Here is a 15,586-nt window from a genome sequence, read left to right on the forward strand (position 1 = left end):
GAGTCCTTGAAGCGATCTTCAGCTCGGGTCGGTCGGGGGGAGGAGCTTCGACAGGAGGTTGTCAGTCCAACATGGCGTGGAGAGGATGTGTCATGAAATGGACCAAAACACAGCTGATCAGCAGGTCACACAGCTCCGCTCCACGAGGCTGCAGGTGAGCACACACACACCTGACCTACAGTAGCACTGACCCGTGTGTGTGTGTGTGTGTGTGTCTGTGTGTGTGAGAGTGTGTTACTGTGGGATTACCTAACTGCTCCCTCTGTCATTGTAATGAGATCCACGGGGCTGTTCTCTGTCTCATCTGTGCTGAGGCTTCATCTGAAGGGGTTTGTCTCTCACTCTCTTCACCTCAACAGCAAAACTGCTGCTTCCTCTGGTCAAATCATGAGGGGAAACCAAATGGTGAGGTCGTAGTTAAAGAAGCCCCACCGCTGAAGTAATGCAGCACCAACACACTGATTCACCTATTACTGCCAAACACTCACAAACTATCAGATATAACAACCTAAATATGTTTGTAAGTCAGACAAAAAAAGATAGATAGATAGATAGATAGATAGATAGATTGAGAGAGGGGGGAGAGAGAGAGAGGAGAGAGAGAGAAGAGAGAGAGACAGAGAGATGGGAGATAGATAGATAGATGAGAGAGAGATGATAGATAGATTGATGGATAGATGGATAGATAGATGGGCGATAGAGCTAGAGAGTGCAAAACAGTGCAAGAGTAAAACTTGAAATACAAGACTAAAAAACAGTCGTACATAGACATCCCACAAGGAAACATTAGGTTTCACTGTTATACATTTCAGAAACCAAACAATAAATACAATATGTGTTTATATACACACATATATATATATATATATATATATATATATATTTGACAGATTAATCAATTGAGAAAATGATCATAAAAAATAATAGTTATAAAATGATCACAAGAATTGAATCAACACCTCAAGAGCATCACATTCACAGTTTTTGATGCATGACTGTTGTATTGCTCTGCCTTATATTATATATAAGATACATATAATATTATCCTTAAATATAATTTAGAGCCTGACCGATAAAGATTATGGGGGACAATGCCATTATTGGTTGAATTGGGATTTTGCAAATACGGATATCGGCAGATGCAAATGTTCGAATTTTGAATACAAATTGAAATCCCTAATATAGATGAATTTGTTGTAATTCATCGGCTGACAGATAAACTGATCAGGTTCTGATATCAATCAGTTTTAATACTTCTTCCTGTGTCTGCTAATGTGTTTTGACAGACAGAGTCTCTACAACCAACAGAGGTGTGGATTTCGTCGTGAGGCCAAAAGGCCGGACACAAAGAAAGGCAATGGCAGCCAGGAAACGAATCCTTCACCCCATGAAGCTGGCACCCCAGGGCCCCCACCTCCTCCAAAGGTCCCCAGGCCGACACTCTTCACACCGCTGATGTTCACAGTAGGGGTAGGCCCTCCCAGTCTTTAACTGGAATAATACACTTTCTTTAATTGCGATGTTTAAATTGTCAAATAGATGCATGGCATAATGTAGCGTAGGACAGTGCGATGGTGCCATGTTGTTGCCTGACTCCATGTCAGTTTACAGGCTGCTCCTTTGGTGTTGCTGCCATTCTGCAATATGAGACGCTGAAGTCAAAAGTTCAGACTGCCAAAGATGAAGAGGAGTCAGAAGAATTGGAGAAGGTGAGGTTTTAATTCTAAAAAAACTGCTGCCTCTCTCCTCCACCGCTCTCATCTTAAACCTTTTTCTGACATGAACTCTGCAAAATGTCAGGAAAATTGGGTCCAGACATTTTGCCTTTCACATGTGAAGAAGGCAGTGGGAGATTGTCTGGCTCAGACATTAGCATTCTCACATACAGCTCTTCTGGAAATGTCTGAAAGCAGCTTTATATTACCAGAGCAACAAACTGGCAGCTTATAGTGCTTCTTCTTTCCCCTCACATATTACCAGGGGTCGCAGGACACAGCATACTGGCACGACTGGTGGAACCAGTTGTCGGGCTTCCAGCGACAGCTCATCCTCCTAATGTCGATGGCGGACGACGTCTGGAGCGGCCTCACAGAGGGACAGAAGACTGTTACAGGTACACTTATTTTGCAGAACACAGATTTATTTTGTTCCTGCGTTTCCTCAGAGTTAATGGCTAACCTCAACATATTTCATTGTGTTAAACATAATCCCACGTTTCCTCAAAGGAGCTTTTCTTATAAACATTTTCCAGGTATTATTGCAGTGAACGCTGTGGTCCTGTGTTTGTGGCGGATCCCTTCGATGCAAAGAAGCATGATTAAGTACTTCACTGCCAACCCAGCTTCCAGTGAGTGTGCCCCTTCTTCTATCTTATTTAAGAAAAATGTTTATGTTCCAACCACCCATTTAATGTTTGCATCCGTTTCTCTCTCCTCCACCAGAAACTCGCTGTCTTCCCATGGTCCTGTCGACCTTCAGCCACTACTCCCTCATCCACATGGTGGCCAACATGTATGTGCTGTGGACGTTCTCCTCAGGCATCGTGTCTCTCTTGGGAAAGGAGCAGTTTCTTGCGGTCTACCTGTCTGCCGGTAAGTCGAGTAAAGGACTGGTGTCTGATAACATTTAATCAAATCAAAATCCAGCATTGAATCATCGGTGAATTATAACCCCACAGTTTAAATATGGGTATTTTACCAACTTAAATATAACTGGAAGGGTCATTTTGAATTCTTTTGGAATAATGTTTTATTTCGCTCTTTTATTTTGTGTTTTCAGGTGTGGTTTCCAATATGGTTAGCTACTTGTGTAAAACAACCTCTGGACGTCTCTATCCATCATTAGGAGCAGTAAGATGTTTGCTAAAATTGTCAGACAGTTAAACACAACAGAAATACAATAATTCCAGTGTTTTGATCCGTCCTATTGTTTGATCTGTAGTCCGGTGCAGTCATGGCGGTCCTGGCTGCAGTCTGTGCAAAGGTGCCCGAGGCCAAACTAGGCATTATCTTCCTCCCAATGGTGACTTTCACAGCAGGAAATGTAAGAAAGAGTGTTTGTGTGTGTGTGTTAATGACTGAATATGTATGTCTGAACCATAGACTGTACATGTACAGTAAAGATGGCCAAGTATCCACTTTCTCCCACTGTCGTCTCATTTTTATAGCATCAAATAACTAATTAAAACCAAACATACCAAACAAGTGAGCACTTGGACATACGTGACTTTTTTATTTGATCCGCATCCCATCAATTAACCTGGAGGAGGCAGGGTTTATGACCTAAACTGCAGCCAGCCATTAGGTGGTGACTGAGATGCTTTGGCTTCACCAACAGTCTATACGCATGGTAAAGAGTTGTTGATGCACTTCAGTACATTGTATGCAACTTCAGCTTCCTCTTGATGGTTTGTCATTAGGCTCTGAAAGCACTCATTGCCATAGATGCAGCAGGGCTTTTTCTGGGATGGCGGCTCTTTGACCACGCAGCTCACCTGGGCGGAGCCCTCTTTGGAGTGTGAGTCATTACATTTGAACTTTTTTCAAAGATATACAGAACAAAACAATCGTTAGATTTTAACCGTCTCCTTTTAACCGTGTCTTGTCTCACAGATGGTACGTGGCGTACGGATACAAACTCATTTGGAGAAAGAGGGAGCCATTTGTAAAGCTGTGGCATGACATTCGTTCTCTGGGTGCTGGTGGATCCAGGCCTGGAGGTGGGGCCGGTGGTGGTGCTGGAGGACCCAGACCCCAATAAAACACTGCAAGGTCCCTGTAGCCCAGTTACCTCCGAATATGCAAGGACACTTTTATCCACTGAGATGGAGTGGGGTTTCTACTGTTTATTATAAAATATAGTTTTTCATTCTGGTTCTGAGCATAAGCTGTTTCGTGGTATGCAATTTAAAACCGGTCACAGGATGTTGCACTGCAGATGTTTACTGGATGGAAGGATAACGTCACATCAGCTGCCTCACAAGTAAAACCTTCATGAAGATGTCATCACTCTGCTACCTCTCGATAATCTGAAGATATTTAACGCCCAACCTTCAGGTCTTTTTTTTTTTTTTGCCAGTCACATTACCACAATGTTAGCCCGGACTTTTTGTGACTAGTGTTGATCCAATCCAAGGATAATATAAGTGGCTGAATTTAATGTGATATAAATTTCTCTGAGTTGCTCTTATGTTGCTATTAAAACTGGATTTCCCGATCATTTGCTCATGGTTTGTGTTGGTGGATGATATATTTACTTCTGTGCAAGGTAACCTCTACCTAAAGGAAACAAATAAAAGCCGCATTGTTAATGTCAGAAATAAGATGCATCAGTATTTCAGCCATTTTGCTTGGAAGCCCTGAAACCACAGAGGACTTTTGCAAATTCTCTCATTAGACCCTTTGATCATTCAGTTCACCTCAGGATCTCAGTCATTTTCCCCCAATGCCTGTACAACAGCCAGACTCTCTTTCACCTCCTATGCACCGAGCCCAGTTTGTTGGACAAGCACAGCCCCAAGAACATCATTGGTGGCATCAGTGTTCACCACAAATGGCAGGTCAAAGTTGGGATGACCCTACAGGGAGCGGGGATAACAGGTGGATTTGGAGGGTCTCCAGACTTGACTCTTATTAACTGATAAAATAATTATGAATGAATCCACAAATTCTGTTTAGAAATGATGTTGGCTTTATTTAACTATAACATGACATGCATGTGTAATGCTGTACATGCTGACATGGTTTCAATGTACACATTACTTACAATAATCGCAGACACAAACTTTGATGGGAAGGTTATTTTGGCAAAACATTAACTTAGAATACTTACATTTTAATAATTTAAACATTTATTTCACTTCAAAAAATCATAAACAAGGCAAACTGGCAAAGCAGATCTAAGACTGACCCCTGCTGTGTATTGATTAACTACAATCCAGTGAGAGACTTGGATTTACTGAAGGAAAGGCCGCTCTGGCATGGCATATGGACACGATGTGAGACATGTGTAGAAATGACTGTTTGGGAGGAAAGTCCATCATTGTCCTGCAGATGCAAAAAAAAGCAAAATATTTTTGAAAAACAAGCAGAATATTCTTATCCAAACCAAATTCAAGGTTAAATCTGTGAACGTGACACATCGTAAGATGAAAGTATTATTTACAAATCAGACTTACCAGATTGGTACTTTGCAATCCTAGTTTGTCTTCTTTCAATCCAGAACAGTCGGCGATGTGGCTCCTCCTCAGCCTCTACTCTTGTGGTTGGCGTAGCTGGGGAAGCCAAACTGGGAGACCATCAGGTTGGAGAAGCAAAGCGGCATGAAGCCATAGATCTGCGTCAGCCTGTTCAGACAGTAGGACCTCTGGAGAAGGTGTTCGGGACGATGCCACATACCCTGGTACCCGCTGCTGGCCTCCTTCTCCAGGTTGCGAAGGTCCACAGGTTTGACAAAGACCCCAGAGGGTTTGTTGAATCTGCCTACAAACTTCAAATGTTTCCTCAAATACTGGGCTACAACAAAGTTCATGGCAATATCGTCGCAGTTCTGTGTTTCGTCCACCAGTGCATGCACGGCTGGAGGTTGGTCCTGGAAGAGCTGCAGGTAGCGGCGGTGAAAAAAGGCAGCACCGATAAGTACCATAGAGTATCTGCAAAACAAATAAAGTGTTCTTTCACATCAAAACAAGACAAGCGGCAACAAAGCATGGTGGTACAATGTATGATGCAGTATCAGAAAAAAAAGTTCCACTTACCTATCGCCTCCAGCCGTTTCTGGATCCTGCAGTTCAAAGCTGCCATAACTGTACACTCCTCCTGGTGTTGAGACGTGTTTCCGTGGAACAAAGCCAACAATCTGGTCTGAAAATTGCTGTGGAGCCAAATATGTGCATGATGCAACGACAAGTCATCCAAAATTCTGATGCTTTTCTATTAACACTATTAAAAATTGAGTAACAACAACAGTCTCATCTACATTATCTCTGAAGCTTATTACCTTCCAGACTGAGAAAGCAAAACTGATGTCGGGAACGCTGACCAGGGTGTCGTCATCCAGCATCAACACGGCTAAAGATCGGACGAGAGAGGTCAAACAAATTCCACCGTAAATATTTTAAAAACAGACAAAACATATAAGTCTGCATGAATATCTTTGAATAACTCAAATCATTCAAGCTCAAAGATTTACCGACCATCAGTGTCAATCTCAGGGAACGATTGTAGTCTGTTGCGCATTTGATTACTAGTCTGCTCCTTAAAGACCACAGGGACCGGATGAGGCCCCAAAGAGTTCCACAACTTCAGCGGTGTCTGCTCCCTTACATTATTCCACACTATGATGATCCGCTGCAGATGAGGCACCGCCTGGTAATGGTTGAGCAGTTTGAGGAGAATGTCCGTGCGGTTGTATGTTTGAATGACAATGGTGAACTTGTGCTCGCCCTCTGCGCTGTCGCCACGGTCGCCCTGTGCGGGATTCTCCTTTTGTGGTGTTGCACGGCGTAGCACTCCCAGGACGTCCAGGCCTCCATGGTCCTCTGCGGGAGGCAGCAGAGCCGTCAGGGCTGCACCGACCAGGAGGATCAGTAAGATTGGCCAGATCAAATAAGTTCTTCGCAGCCCCATGCAGCAACGGGGGACCCTGAAAGAAAGAGCACGTCCTATTACAGCGCAGTTGTTTGTCTTGTTGTTAACTTAATTTTAATTCCTTTTTACTTTCATGGTCTTATTTTTGCATCCCCTTTTCTATGACGTAGTATTCTAAAGGACCCACAGGTGAGTTAGAAAACCAGATAGATAACAATTGGGGGATAGTGCATAATATCTCTGGCTTTCTAAGAGACAGAGAAGAACACAAAAATGATGATACAATAATATTATATGAAGTATTTCTATTTTCATCTCATCTTTTCTTGATTCTCATTTCTCTTCTTATTTTTATTTCTGCACTTTCCCCTTGCGCTGCTGTGGCAATTTTGCATTTCCTCTACAGAGGATAAATTACATCTTATCTTAAGACCCAACATTGATTTGGCGAGATGAGCCGAGGTTTAGACCTGATTGTCCAATAGAGAAGCTCCATGTGAAGACTAATGGTTGAGTGGCCACTGTGACTTGGTCAGATTATAAAGCTCCTTTTTTGCAAGGTCAGCTCGGAGTCAGCGCTGGTTTCCTTGCTGCATCTGATACTGGAAATAAATACTTTTGCTGAAGACTTCATCCGTCACCAACGAACATACTTTATTACTTCACCCTTACGTCACCCAGCCAGATTTTCCCTCACACCCACAACACCAACATTAGATTTGATTTGAACATTTTTTCTAACAGTGGTTGTCAATCTTTAGCCCTTCAGGGATCCAATAACTGACAAATGAACCACGGACTCCTATTTAACAAGATGTCTGATCAGGATTTGTATAAGATTTCAGACCAGAGTAGTCGTACATTCCATCAGTGTGTTACTTATGGATGAAATATTTCCCCCTTTTTTTGCTGGGGACCCCCTGGAGAACCTCTGGGAACCTATTTGAGAACCCTTGTTTTATGAGACACACGCATGTCTTTGCACTTGAAACTACCTGTTCACTGTGTAAACACCTTCCTGGACTCAAACTAAGGATTCTTGCCCACGTGAGGTTTTCTGGACTCACTGGATAAATGAGAAAACAAGTAAACAACAACAGCCTGGTGCACACAAACAATGTCTCCTGCAGGATGACACGTGACACAGCTGCAGAGGACACACAAGCAAAGGGAGTTCTCCGGCTACATTCACATTCTGCATCTGTTCTTCAAGCAGATTAAACGTCACCTTAACACAACAACTGCCTTGTTTACTGACGCCACCATTTTATGTTTTGTTTACCACACATCCTACTTCTTTAAATATGCGCCACACTTTGAGTTTACCGAGCTACCTCCCGATAGAGCTTCTTCTACACACTGGTCGCACAACAGAAACTGTCTCGGTTTCCATCAGTTTGAACTCACCTCATGTTGTTGGTGCTGGAAACAAACCGCTAGCTTCTCATGGTCGCCATATTGACTCCAACCAGAGAGCATGATAAAGGCGAGCTGTCAGAACCTAGCGTTAGCCGTTAGCCGTAATGAGTTAGCCGGCTGCAAAATTGACTTTTGTACTATTTAATGAAACATGAAAGTTGTCTCGGTGTTTTGAACTTGAGTCCAAACTCTTGCATGTTTTCATGACACTGTAGCACGTGGCTTTTCTTACGTTTGAGCTTATTTCGGGATTCTTTGCAAACGGACGCCATCTTCGTTGGCGCTTGATGCTTGTATGTTTCCGTGATTAGATTTTCCAACGGAGGCACATCTCCACTGTTATCAGAGATGCTACTGTAAGAACACACACTTTCTTCATAACTTCAAATCTCAACAGCTGTTTACTCGGTAAGTTGTAAACTGTGGTTTTTATAAAGTCTGTTGTTGTAAAGAGGCGGATCTGTGATGCGCTTCTTTATTCACAGATTCTGACTTTCCTGATCAATAACTAATAAAAGTTATTCAAACAGAAACAAAGCCTCCTTACAATCAAAATAAAGTACACAACGAGCTACAGTTGAATGTATACAAACGACTAAGTAACATACTTTATTAGTATTTATGTGCAGACGTGTAAATAACATTATTTATTAGTATTTGTGTGCAGAGGAGTAAATAACATTATTTTTAGTATTTATGTGTAGTAAGCAGGGATCGTCTATAAAGTACCACACCGAAAAGGGAAACTACAAAAGATATTGGCTGCGTTGAGAAAGTCCCAATCATCTCCTTTCCTAACCACTTCTCCTTGACCCCGATGGAATAAGTCACTGGGTCAAGGAAAGCTGTGAAACAAAAGCTGTAAGGAGTTAGGGAAGGAGAACCACTTACACTCTCATGTACAGTATTCTGTGCTGTGAGCTGACAGATCTAATAAGGTTTCCTGTTTAAAACCAAATGACACATCCTGAGAACTCAATAATAACTTGCTAAATCCTGTTATAGTATACAAACAATTTTGATTCAGGGGAATTTGCTCTGCTACAGCAGCAAAGTGTGCAGTCAGAAATAGACATCAGTAAAGTAATTATAAGTGCACATGCAATACAAACATAATACCTCTAACCACTCTAACCGCTTGAGCCACAGCCGCCTCACATTATACAGGAGTGAAATCATTGGATAATATACCTGATCAAATTTACCCAATACTTTGCTAAAGGACATTTTACCCCAAAAAATGTTTGGAGTTTCACCCTTTGAATATTTTGCACTTTGTAGACGGTCCCTGAGCACTCCCGTCACTGCCGGGGGATGATGGGCGTGACTGTAGTCGCTGAGTTCTCCACTGTGATTGAACCATAGACTGTATATGGATTGAACAGAGGCTTCGCTTGTGGTGTAACAAAGACTGTGTATAGCAGTGACAACCCTTCATGTATTGGTTATCGATCCGTGAATCTGAATCTGTGAACATTCTTCCATCTCTGCCTTGGAGCTTCTCTCCAGGTCGATCACCACTGCGTAAAACCGGATCATGGCGTCCGTGCTGGGTTGTCCCACAGTCCCACTTGCCAATGGTTTGCAGATCCCGATATTTGGACTAGGTATGTTTTAGTATTTACACATGATGTCAGTTAGTAACTTTTTAAGTATTATTGAAAAAACGAATGAAATGCGTATGTACACATCACATAACCCCGACATGTGCACTATTGCATGACTCAAACTTTATAATGGCTTTCATTCAACTTTTTATATACAGTCTGTGCTTTTCAATGTAAAATGACAGAAAAGTTAAATTCTGTCTTTTCTTTATTTTGACTTTAAATAGTGATTGAAATGTTTTTAAAACAAGTTAAATCTGCTATGGCAGTATTGCTCAATGTCTGAGGCTAAAGGTTTATGACCTACACTGCAGCTAGCCACCAGGGGGCGATATACCCGCTTTGGCTTCAATTTATGGGTCTATGGGAAAAACTGTTTCTTAAAATGCCAATACTCCAAAAGGAAAACAACAAAAATAGAATTGAACTGAATTGATGTTGCATTTGAAGGCCAACACTTAATCAGTTAATTTCTCTCAATGCCAGGCACATCTCATGATGGTGGATACTCCCATGATGCCGTTGTGTACGCACTCACTGAGTGTGGTGTGCGTCACCTTGACACAGCAAAGCACTACGGCTGTGAGGAGATGCTGGGTAAAAGCATCCGAGATAGTGGCCTAGCACGAAGTGATCTGTGGCTCACCAACAAACTGTGGCCAGGGGACTACGGATACAAAGATACAAAGAAGGCCTGCATGGACTCCTGCTCAAGGATGGGGGTGGAATATTTCGGTATGGGCTGTGAAACGTAGAGAATCGTGAAACAGAAACATAACAGAAACTGCTGTTTTGTGAGTTCAGTTTTCTTTATTATGATCGTCTTCTAGTTTTCATTCAAATCTCTCACTAAATCATCTTGCCCTATTTTCAGATCTGTACTTGATGCACTGGCCGGGGCCGAAGAAACCTTGTCGTTCCAACAGAGAGATGAGAGCCGACACCTGGAGAGCTTTGGAAGAGCTTTATAAAGAAGGTAGAGAATAAGAATGTGAAGGAGAAATAGAACAAGAAATAGAAGAAATAGAGTGGGACATTTATGAGTCAGAACTCTGTCTCTGTTACTGTAGGGGTATGCCGTGCTATCGGAGTGAGTAACTTCATGGTCCACCACCTGGAGCAGTTGAAGGAAGACTGTAGTGAGATACCACATGTAAACCAGGTAAGATATGATCAATAACTTAGTTAAATCTTTTAATACACGAGCAGGTAGTTGAAAAGAGGAAGAGAAATGAGTAAGTGATAATGACAAAGAATAAATTAAAATAGGCAATCAAATAAAAAGTCTTCTGTTAGATGAATCTGTAGAATTTTTTACAAAATCAGAAAACCTGTAGTGTTGTGTATATTTTCTTTTTGTTGAAAGAAGGGTAATCTTGATTTAAAGACCACATTTATTTAATTGCTCCCTTGTGAAATTTACCCAGTTGTGAGATTATTCCCGCAGAGGCTAAATGTAGATGCACGACATGACGTCTCCCAAACATCTCTATAGCCCCCTGGTGGCTTTTTGTAATACAAGTCACAGACCATGTTAGCGGATGAGACATGGGTCATACGAAGAAATTAGTAACCTATGTCATTTTGGGTAGTTTGTGTTTCTTCTTGAATTTGATAATATCAAAAATATATGATGACAGCTGAGAGTGGGATCTTGATACTGCAGCCCCACCCCCGAATCACTGCTATATATACAGTCTATGGTGTAGACTTTGCCTCCAAATGACGACAACAGCAAAGGATGACAGCATCTGTATCTGGGATATTTTGGCTTCATTTTTGTACAGTGGCAGGAAGTGGGGACATGTCGTCCATCCTTATACACGGTCTGTGCACGATTACCTCCTCCTACCTGTCCCAGTAACGTTCAAAACATGAAAAAGAAATGATTCAATAACTGAATGAAAAATGTCTTCACCAACATGATTGGGGTCAAACTGCGTAGTTAACGTGCTCCTTTCTGAGATGCTCTAAAACAAGAATCCTTGGTGTGATGTTTATCACAGTGTTAGAGGATACGAGCACATTTTAGCTGAAGTGCCTACATACAGTAACTTCCCTGATGTCATTTTTAAATAACATCACCCAGGTGGAGTACCATCCTTACCAGCAGACCAATCAGGTAAAAGAGTACTGTCGTGAGGAAGGGATTGTTTTGGAAGGCTACAGTCCGCTGGCCAAGGGTCAAGTCCTCAGTGACCCCACTGTCTCCCAGATAGCAGAGAAGTACCGACGCACACCTGCTCAGATCTGCGTCCGCTGGAGTATTCAGGTTTCACACTGTTCACACATTTTCTCTCCTAATCTCAATTGGGCCTGACACATACAATACTCGCCTGTGAATGCCTCTCAACTGCAATTTCATTGTTCATTTTCCTCAGAATGGAGTTGTAACAATACCTAAATCCACCAAAAAGAAGAGGATACAAGAAAACTGTCAAGTGAGTTAAAAGTCCATTGCAGTGTTTTCAAAATAAGAAATATTAAGGAAGATAAATTACGTTGTGACGGAACCAGAAAGTAGGTATCACATCACAGAATACGTTTGAAAGTTAATTGTTAACATATCAATATTAAGGTTAATGACAGTTCAAAAGCAAAACAACCTAGGCTGTTTCCCAATTCAGGGGCCGGACCTAAGCAGGACAATCTGGTGCACAGAGATTCACGACCGGAGCCTTTGTTGCTTGTGGATGAAAGGAGGTGTTAGTTGGCTGCTGTGATGCAATCAGACTTCAAATGCAGCCTCTGAAGGTTGTGGCCCCTGAATTTGGAAACAGCTCAAGTCAAACTCTTACTCATAGTCCGAAATGACCGAGCCATTCATTGTCTCATTTCACCTGTTACCTCCTCTTCCTCTTTCTCTGCACACACAGGTGTTTGATTTCCAGCTGGAGGAGGGGGACATGGCAGCGTTGGGAGGATTGCAAGATGGAAGACACGTTTCTTGGGATCCAACAAATGTGGAGTAATAAAATGTGGAAAACGCAAGGAGCATTTCTCCTGGAGCTGTTTTGTCAGTAAAAGCACATTTTATTACTGTAATTTTTAATATATAGCAACATTTTAATTTGTGGTCACAATTTGCTTGTGAAATTCATCTATCTTAACTTCCTCTTGTTGGAAAGCGCTGCAGATCTCAATTGCCGTATAGAAATTGTAACTATAAGTGGTAGTCAATGGTAATACTGTACATGAGTCTTTGATCATTTTTGTAAAACTAAAAAAGTAATTACTAAATAAACAGCTTCCCATCGATTAGACGTCTTTGTGTTCACAGAAGTCACCAAGCTCCAATTTCCTAAACCCCTAAATCTGTACCAGGGGATTAGCGTGAGGTGAGAGTGACAAAGAGCTGGTGGGCACGCAGGTTTTGAGGACCTGCTTTGCAGGTTAAGAGATTTAGGTCACTGGAAGACACGCCCAATCAGGAACACAATGCTCAGTGGAAGAGGACATCATGTTTTTTGCAAACGTTTGGACTTGTCCCACGGTGAAACTTTCTAATGGGGTCCGAATGCCAATACTTGGAGTCGGTAAGAATCAGTTTCGTATTTTCAAAACATTCGATTTGTTTACGGGCCATTCCGTGGAAGCTGTTCAGAGTCGGCCTTCATGTTTGACACTGAAATGTACCATAGAATGTTTAAAAAGAAAAGTGGGTGACACATGACATTTATACTAGTTCATGGTTTTATTTCTTGGATTTACATATTTCCCATTGAAGAAGGAAGCATTGATACATCTAAAACCAAAAAAGTCTAAGCATTTACTGCAAATGGATGTGAAAAATGGTCTGAAGGGACATGAGAAAATGTTTTATTACTTTTACTTTATGATAATTAATACAATCATGAGTTTCACACTGCCTAATTTTTCCATTAAAATTTATCAGAACCCAACAGTTTTTGTGGAATTATCTGTATTTTGGATTTAACCAGGTGCGTGTTCCAGTGACATTTCTCTGGATTGTGCCACATACTCCAACAATGGGTGATAAAAAAACCAAACATTTTCCACATTTCGTCTTTTTCCTGTATCAAAGGCACATCTCAAATTGGAGGATTCTCTCAAGATGCTGTTCTGTTTGCGCTGCGTGATTGTGGCATACGCCTCATTGACACATCGAAGTACAATGGCTGTGAGGTGCATCTGGCCGAGGCCATCAGAGATAGTGGGGTGCCCCGAAGTTATCTGTGGCTCACCAACAAACTCTGGCCATTGGACTATGGATATGAAACTGCCAAGACGGCCTTTCACAAATCCTGCTCTCAGATGGGGGTGGAGTATCTTGGTATGGATGAAAGGAATTCATCCTCCACAACCCCTTACAACCCATGACCTTCTATTTGTTGTCAAATTCCAATGAAATCATTTAATCTATTTCAGACCTCTACATGTTGCACTGGCCAGATTCGATGCAGCCTGGTCGCTCGAACAGAGAACTAAGAGCTGAGGCATGGAGAGCTTTGGAAGAACTTTATGAAGAAGGTAAAGCATGTGATGGGATGCGAAGGCGGAGCCTCAAAGGGGTTTATCAATAGTGAAGCCCACAAGAGGGAGGGGCATGTACAAAGTAGAATTTGCAGTAGTTCATTTATTTACTAGGGTTGGTGCAAATGTCTATTATTTTCTTGAGACACAATGGTAATATCAATCTACAAAATTACAAGGTCAGTGACACATCTCTATTTCTCTCTGCTCCTGCAGGATTGTGTCGCTCCATCGGGGTTAGCAACTTTATGATTCACCATTTAGAACAATTAAAGGAGGACTGCGCTATCGTGCCACATCTTAACCAAGTAAGTTTTCCACAAAGTTCATCGCAAGAAAAGCTCTGAACCGGGACGTGACCTTTGTCTCAAACATACCTGACATTATTATAAGCACGATTGACACTCCAATAGGTGGAGTATCATCCGTTCCAGCAGCCCAATGAGCTGATCGAGTACTGTCGTCATGAGGGCATTGCATTTCAGGGCTACTGCCCATTGGCTAAGGGTCAAGTCCTGAGCAGTCCCACCATTATCCAGGTGGCACAAAAGTATGGACGCACACCTGCTCAGATCTGCATCCGCTGGAGTGTTCAGGTAATAGGAATGATAACCCATTGGAACTGTATTAGAAAAAGAAAACTGTGCCACTAATATCGTATATATATATATACATATATACATATATACATACATACATACATACATACATATATATATATTCATATTCCTCATAGAATGGAGCCATTACAATACCAAAGTCAACCAAAAAGGAACATGTGGCTGAAAACTATCAGGTGAGTTGTTAAAACATGAAAAAATACTTGGAATAACGTTTTTTTTAATTATTATTTTAACACCATCTCTCCCTTTTTATCCTGCTCTTCACATGGTTTTAGGTGCTTGGATTCCAGCTGGATGAGGAAGACATGTTGGTTATAAACAAGATGCATGATGGGAGACATGTGTCCTGGGATCCAAGAGATGTGGAGTGACACAAGGCACATTTGGGAGTTATCAGCTTCTCTCTGTCACATTTGATAACTGAATTCAAATTTAATTAAATAAAATTGAATGAATCAAAACGTTATATTGGGTCACCATGTTTTGGCAGCTCAAATCAAAGAATATAGTATATTTATATAGTATATTATATATTTTTTCACTTTTATCTAGAAAGAAGAATAATTCTGAAACCAAATTATATGTGAATGTTTCTGGGCAACACTAATGCTAAGCAATTCATAATTAGATAGTTTTTACTGAGTATCAGTTGTGGGTTTAATTTATCCCTTTATGCGCATTGACTTTGAGTTGGATGAGAACATTTACCACTCACTCACTCGTATCTGTATGATGAATACAAAGCGAATGGCAGCCGTTGGTTAGCTTGGCTTTGCACAAAGAGTGAAAATGTTTGAATGCTCTTCCTTAAATGTGTCAAATTCTGACAAACAAGTAAGCAGACATTGAGTCAACA

The 15,586-nt window shown here is 41.5% G+C and overlaps 4 protein-coding genes across 5 annotated transcripts; 3 read left to right on the forward strand and 1 right to left on the reverse strand.

The window, feature by feature from the left end:
* Positions 1–4,216, forward strand: parla (presenilin associated, rhomboid-like a). 2 transcript variants are annotated; one of them, XM_035169889.2, is made up of 11 exons: positions 42–154; positions 360–439; positions 1,287–1,470; positions 1,605–1,709; positions 1,981–2,113; positions 2,252–2,347; positions 2,442–2,591; positions 2,779–2,849; positions 2,941–3,042; positions 3,419–3,516; positions 3,612–4,216. In XM_035169889.2, the coding sequence occupies exons 1-11, from the start codon at positions 86–88 to the stop codon at positions 3,757–3,759; spliced, it is 1,236 nt and encodes a 411-aa protein (XP_035025780.1). In that variant the 5' UTR covers positions 42–85; the 3' UTR covers positions 3,760–4,216. The 2 variants fall into 2 exon arrangements, with proteins under 2 accessions (XP_035025781.1, XP_035025780.1); XM_035169890.2 differs by lacking the exon at positions 360–439 and having other exon boundaries at positions 1–154.
* A 450-nt stretch (positions 4,217–4,666) lies between these two features.
* On the reverse strand, positions 4,667–8,136 carry extl2 (exostosin-like glycosyltransferase 2). Its single transcript, XM_035169896.1, has 6 exons — positions 7,995–8,136; positions 6,194–6,642; positions 5,998–6,068; positions 5,756–5,871; positions 5,177–5,650; positions 4,667–5,045 (listed from the first exon to the last, which is right to left on the reverse strand). The coding sequence occupies exons 1-5, from the start codon at positions 7,997–7,999 to the stop codon at positions 5,245–5,247; spliced, it is 1,047 nt and encodes a 348-aa protein (XP_035025787.1). The 5' UTR covers positions 8,000–8,136; the 3' UTR covers positions 4,667–5,045; positions 5,177–5,244.
* A 1,168-nt stretch (positions 8,137–9,304) lies between these two features.
* On the forward strand, positions 9,305–12,871 carry zgc:110366 (uncharacterized protein LOC550476 homolog). Its single transcript, XM_035169898.2, has 7 exons — positions 9,305–9,613; positions 10,100–10,348; positions 10,488–10,589; positions 10,684–10,775; positions 11,703–11,885; positions 11,995–12,054; positions 12,490–12,871. Exons 1-7 carry the CDS (start codon positions 9,544–9,546, stop codon positions 12,583–12,585), a joined length of 852 nt encoding a protein of 283 aa, XP_035025789.2. The 5' UTR covers positions 9,305–9,543; the 3' UTR covers positions 12,586–12,871.
* A 152-nt stretch (positions 12,872–13,023) lies between these two features.
* On the forward strand, positions 13,024–15,196 carry LOC118117567 (uncharacterized oxidoreductase ZK1290.5-like). The gene is made up of 7 exons (XM_035169897.1): positions 13,024–13,149; positions 13,659–13,907; positions 14,003–14,104; positions 14,324–14,415; positions 14,521–14,703; positions 14,844–14,903; positions 15,006–15,196. The coding sequence occupies exons 1-7, from the start codon at positions 13,074–13,076 to the stop codon at positions 15,099–15,101; spliced, it is 858 nt and encodes a 285-aa protein (XP_035025788.1). The 5' UTR covers positions 13,024–13,073; the 3' UTR covers positions 15,102–15,196.
* Positions 15,197–15,586: the final 390 nt, after the last annotated feature.

This window comes from Hippoglossus stenolepis, chromosome 11, assembly GCF_022539355.2.
Source record: "Hippoglossus stenolepis isolate QCI-W04-F060 chromosome 11, HSTE1.2, whole genome shotgun sequence".
Taxonomy (NCBI): Eukaryota; Metazoa; Chordata; class Actinopteri; order Pleuronectiformes; family Pleuronectidae; genus Hippoglossus; species Hippoglossus stenolepis.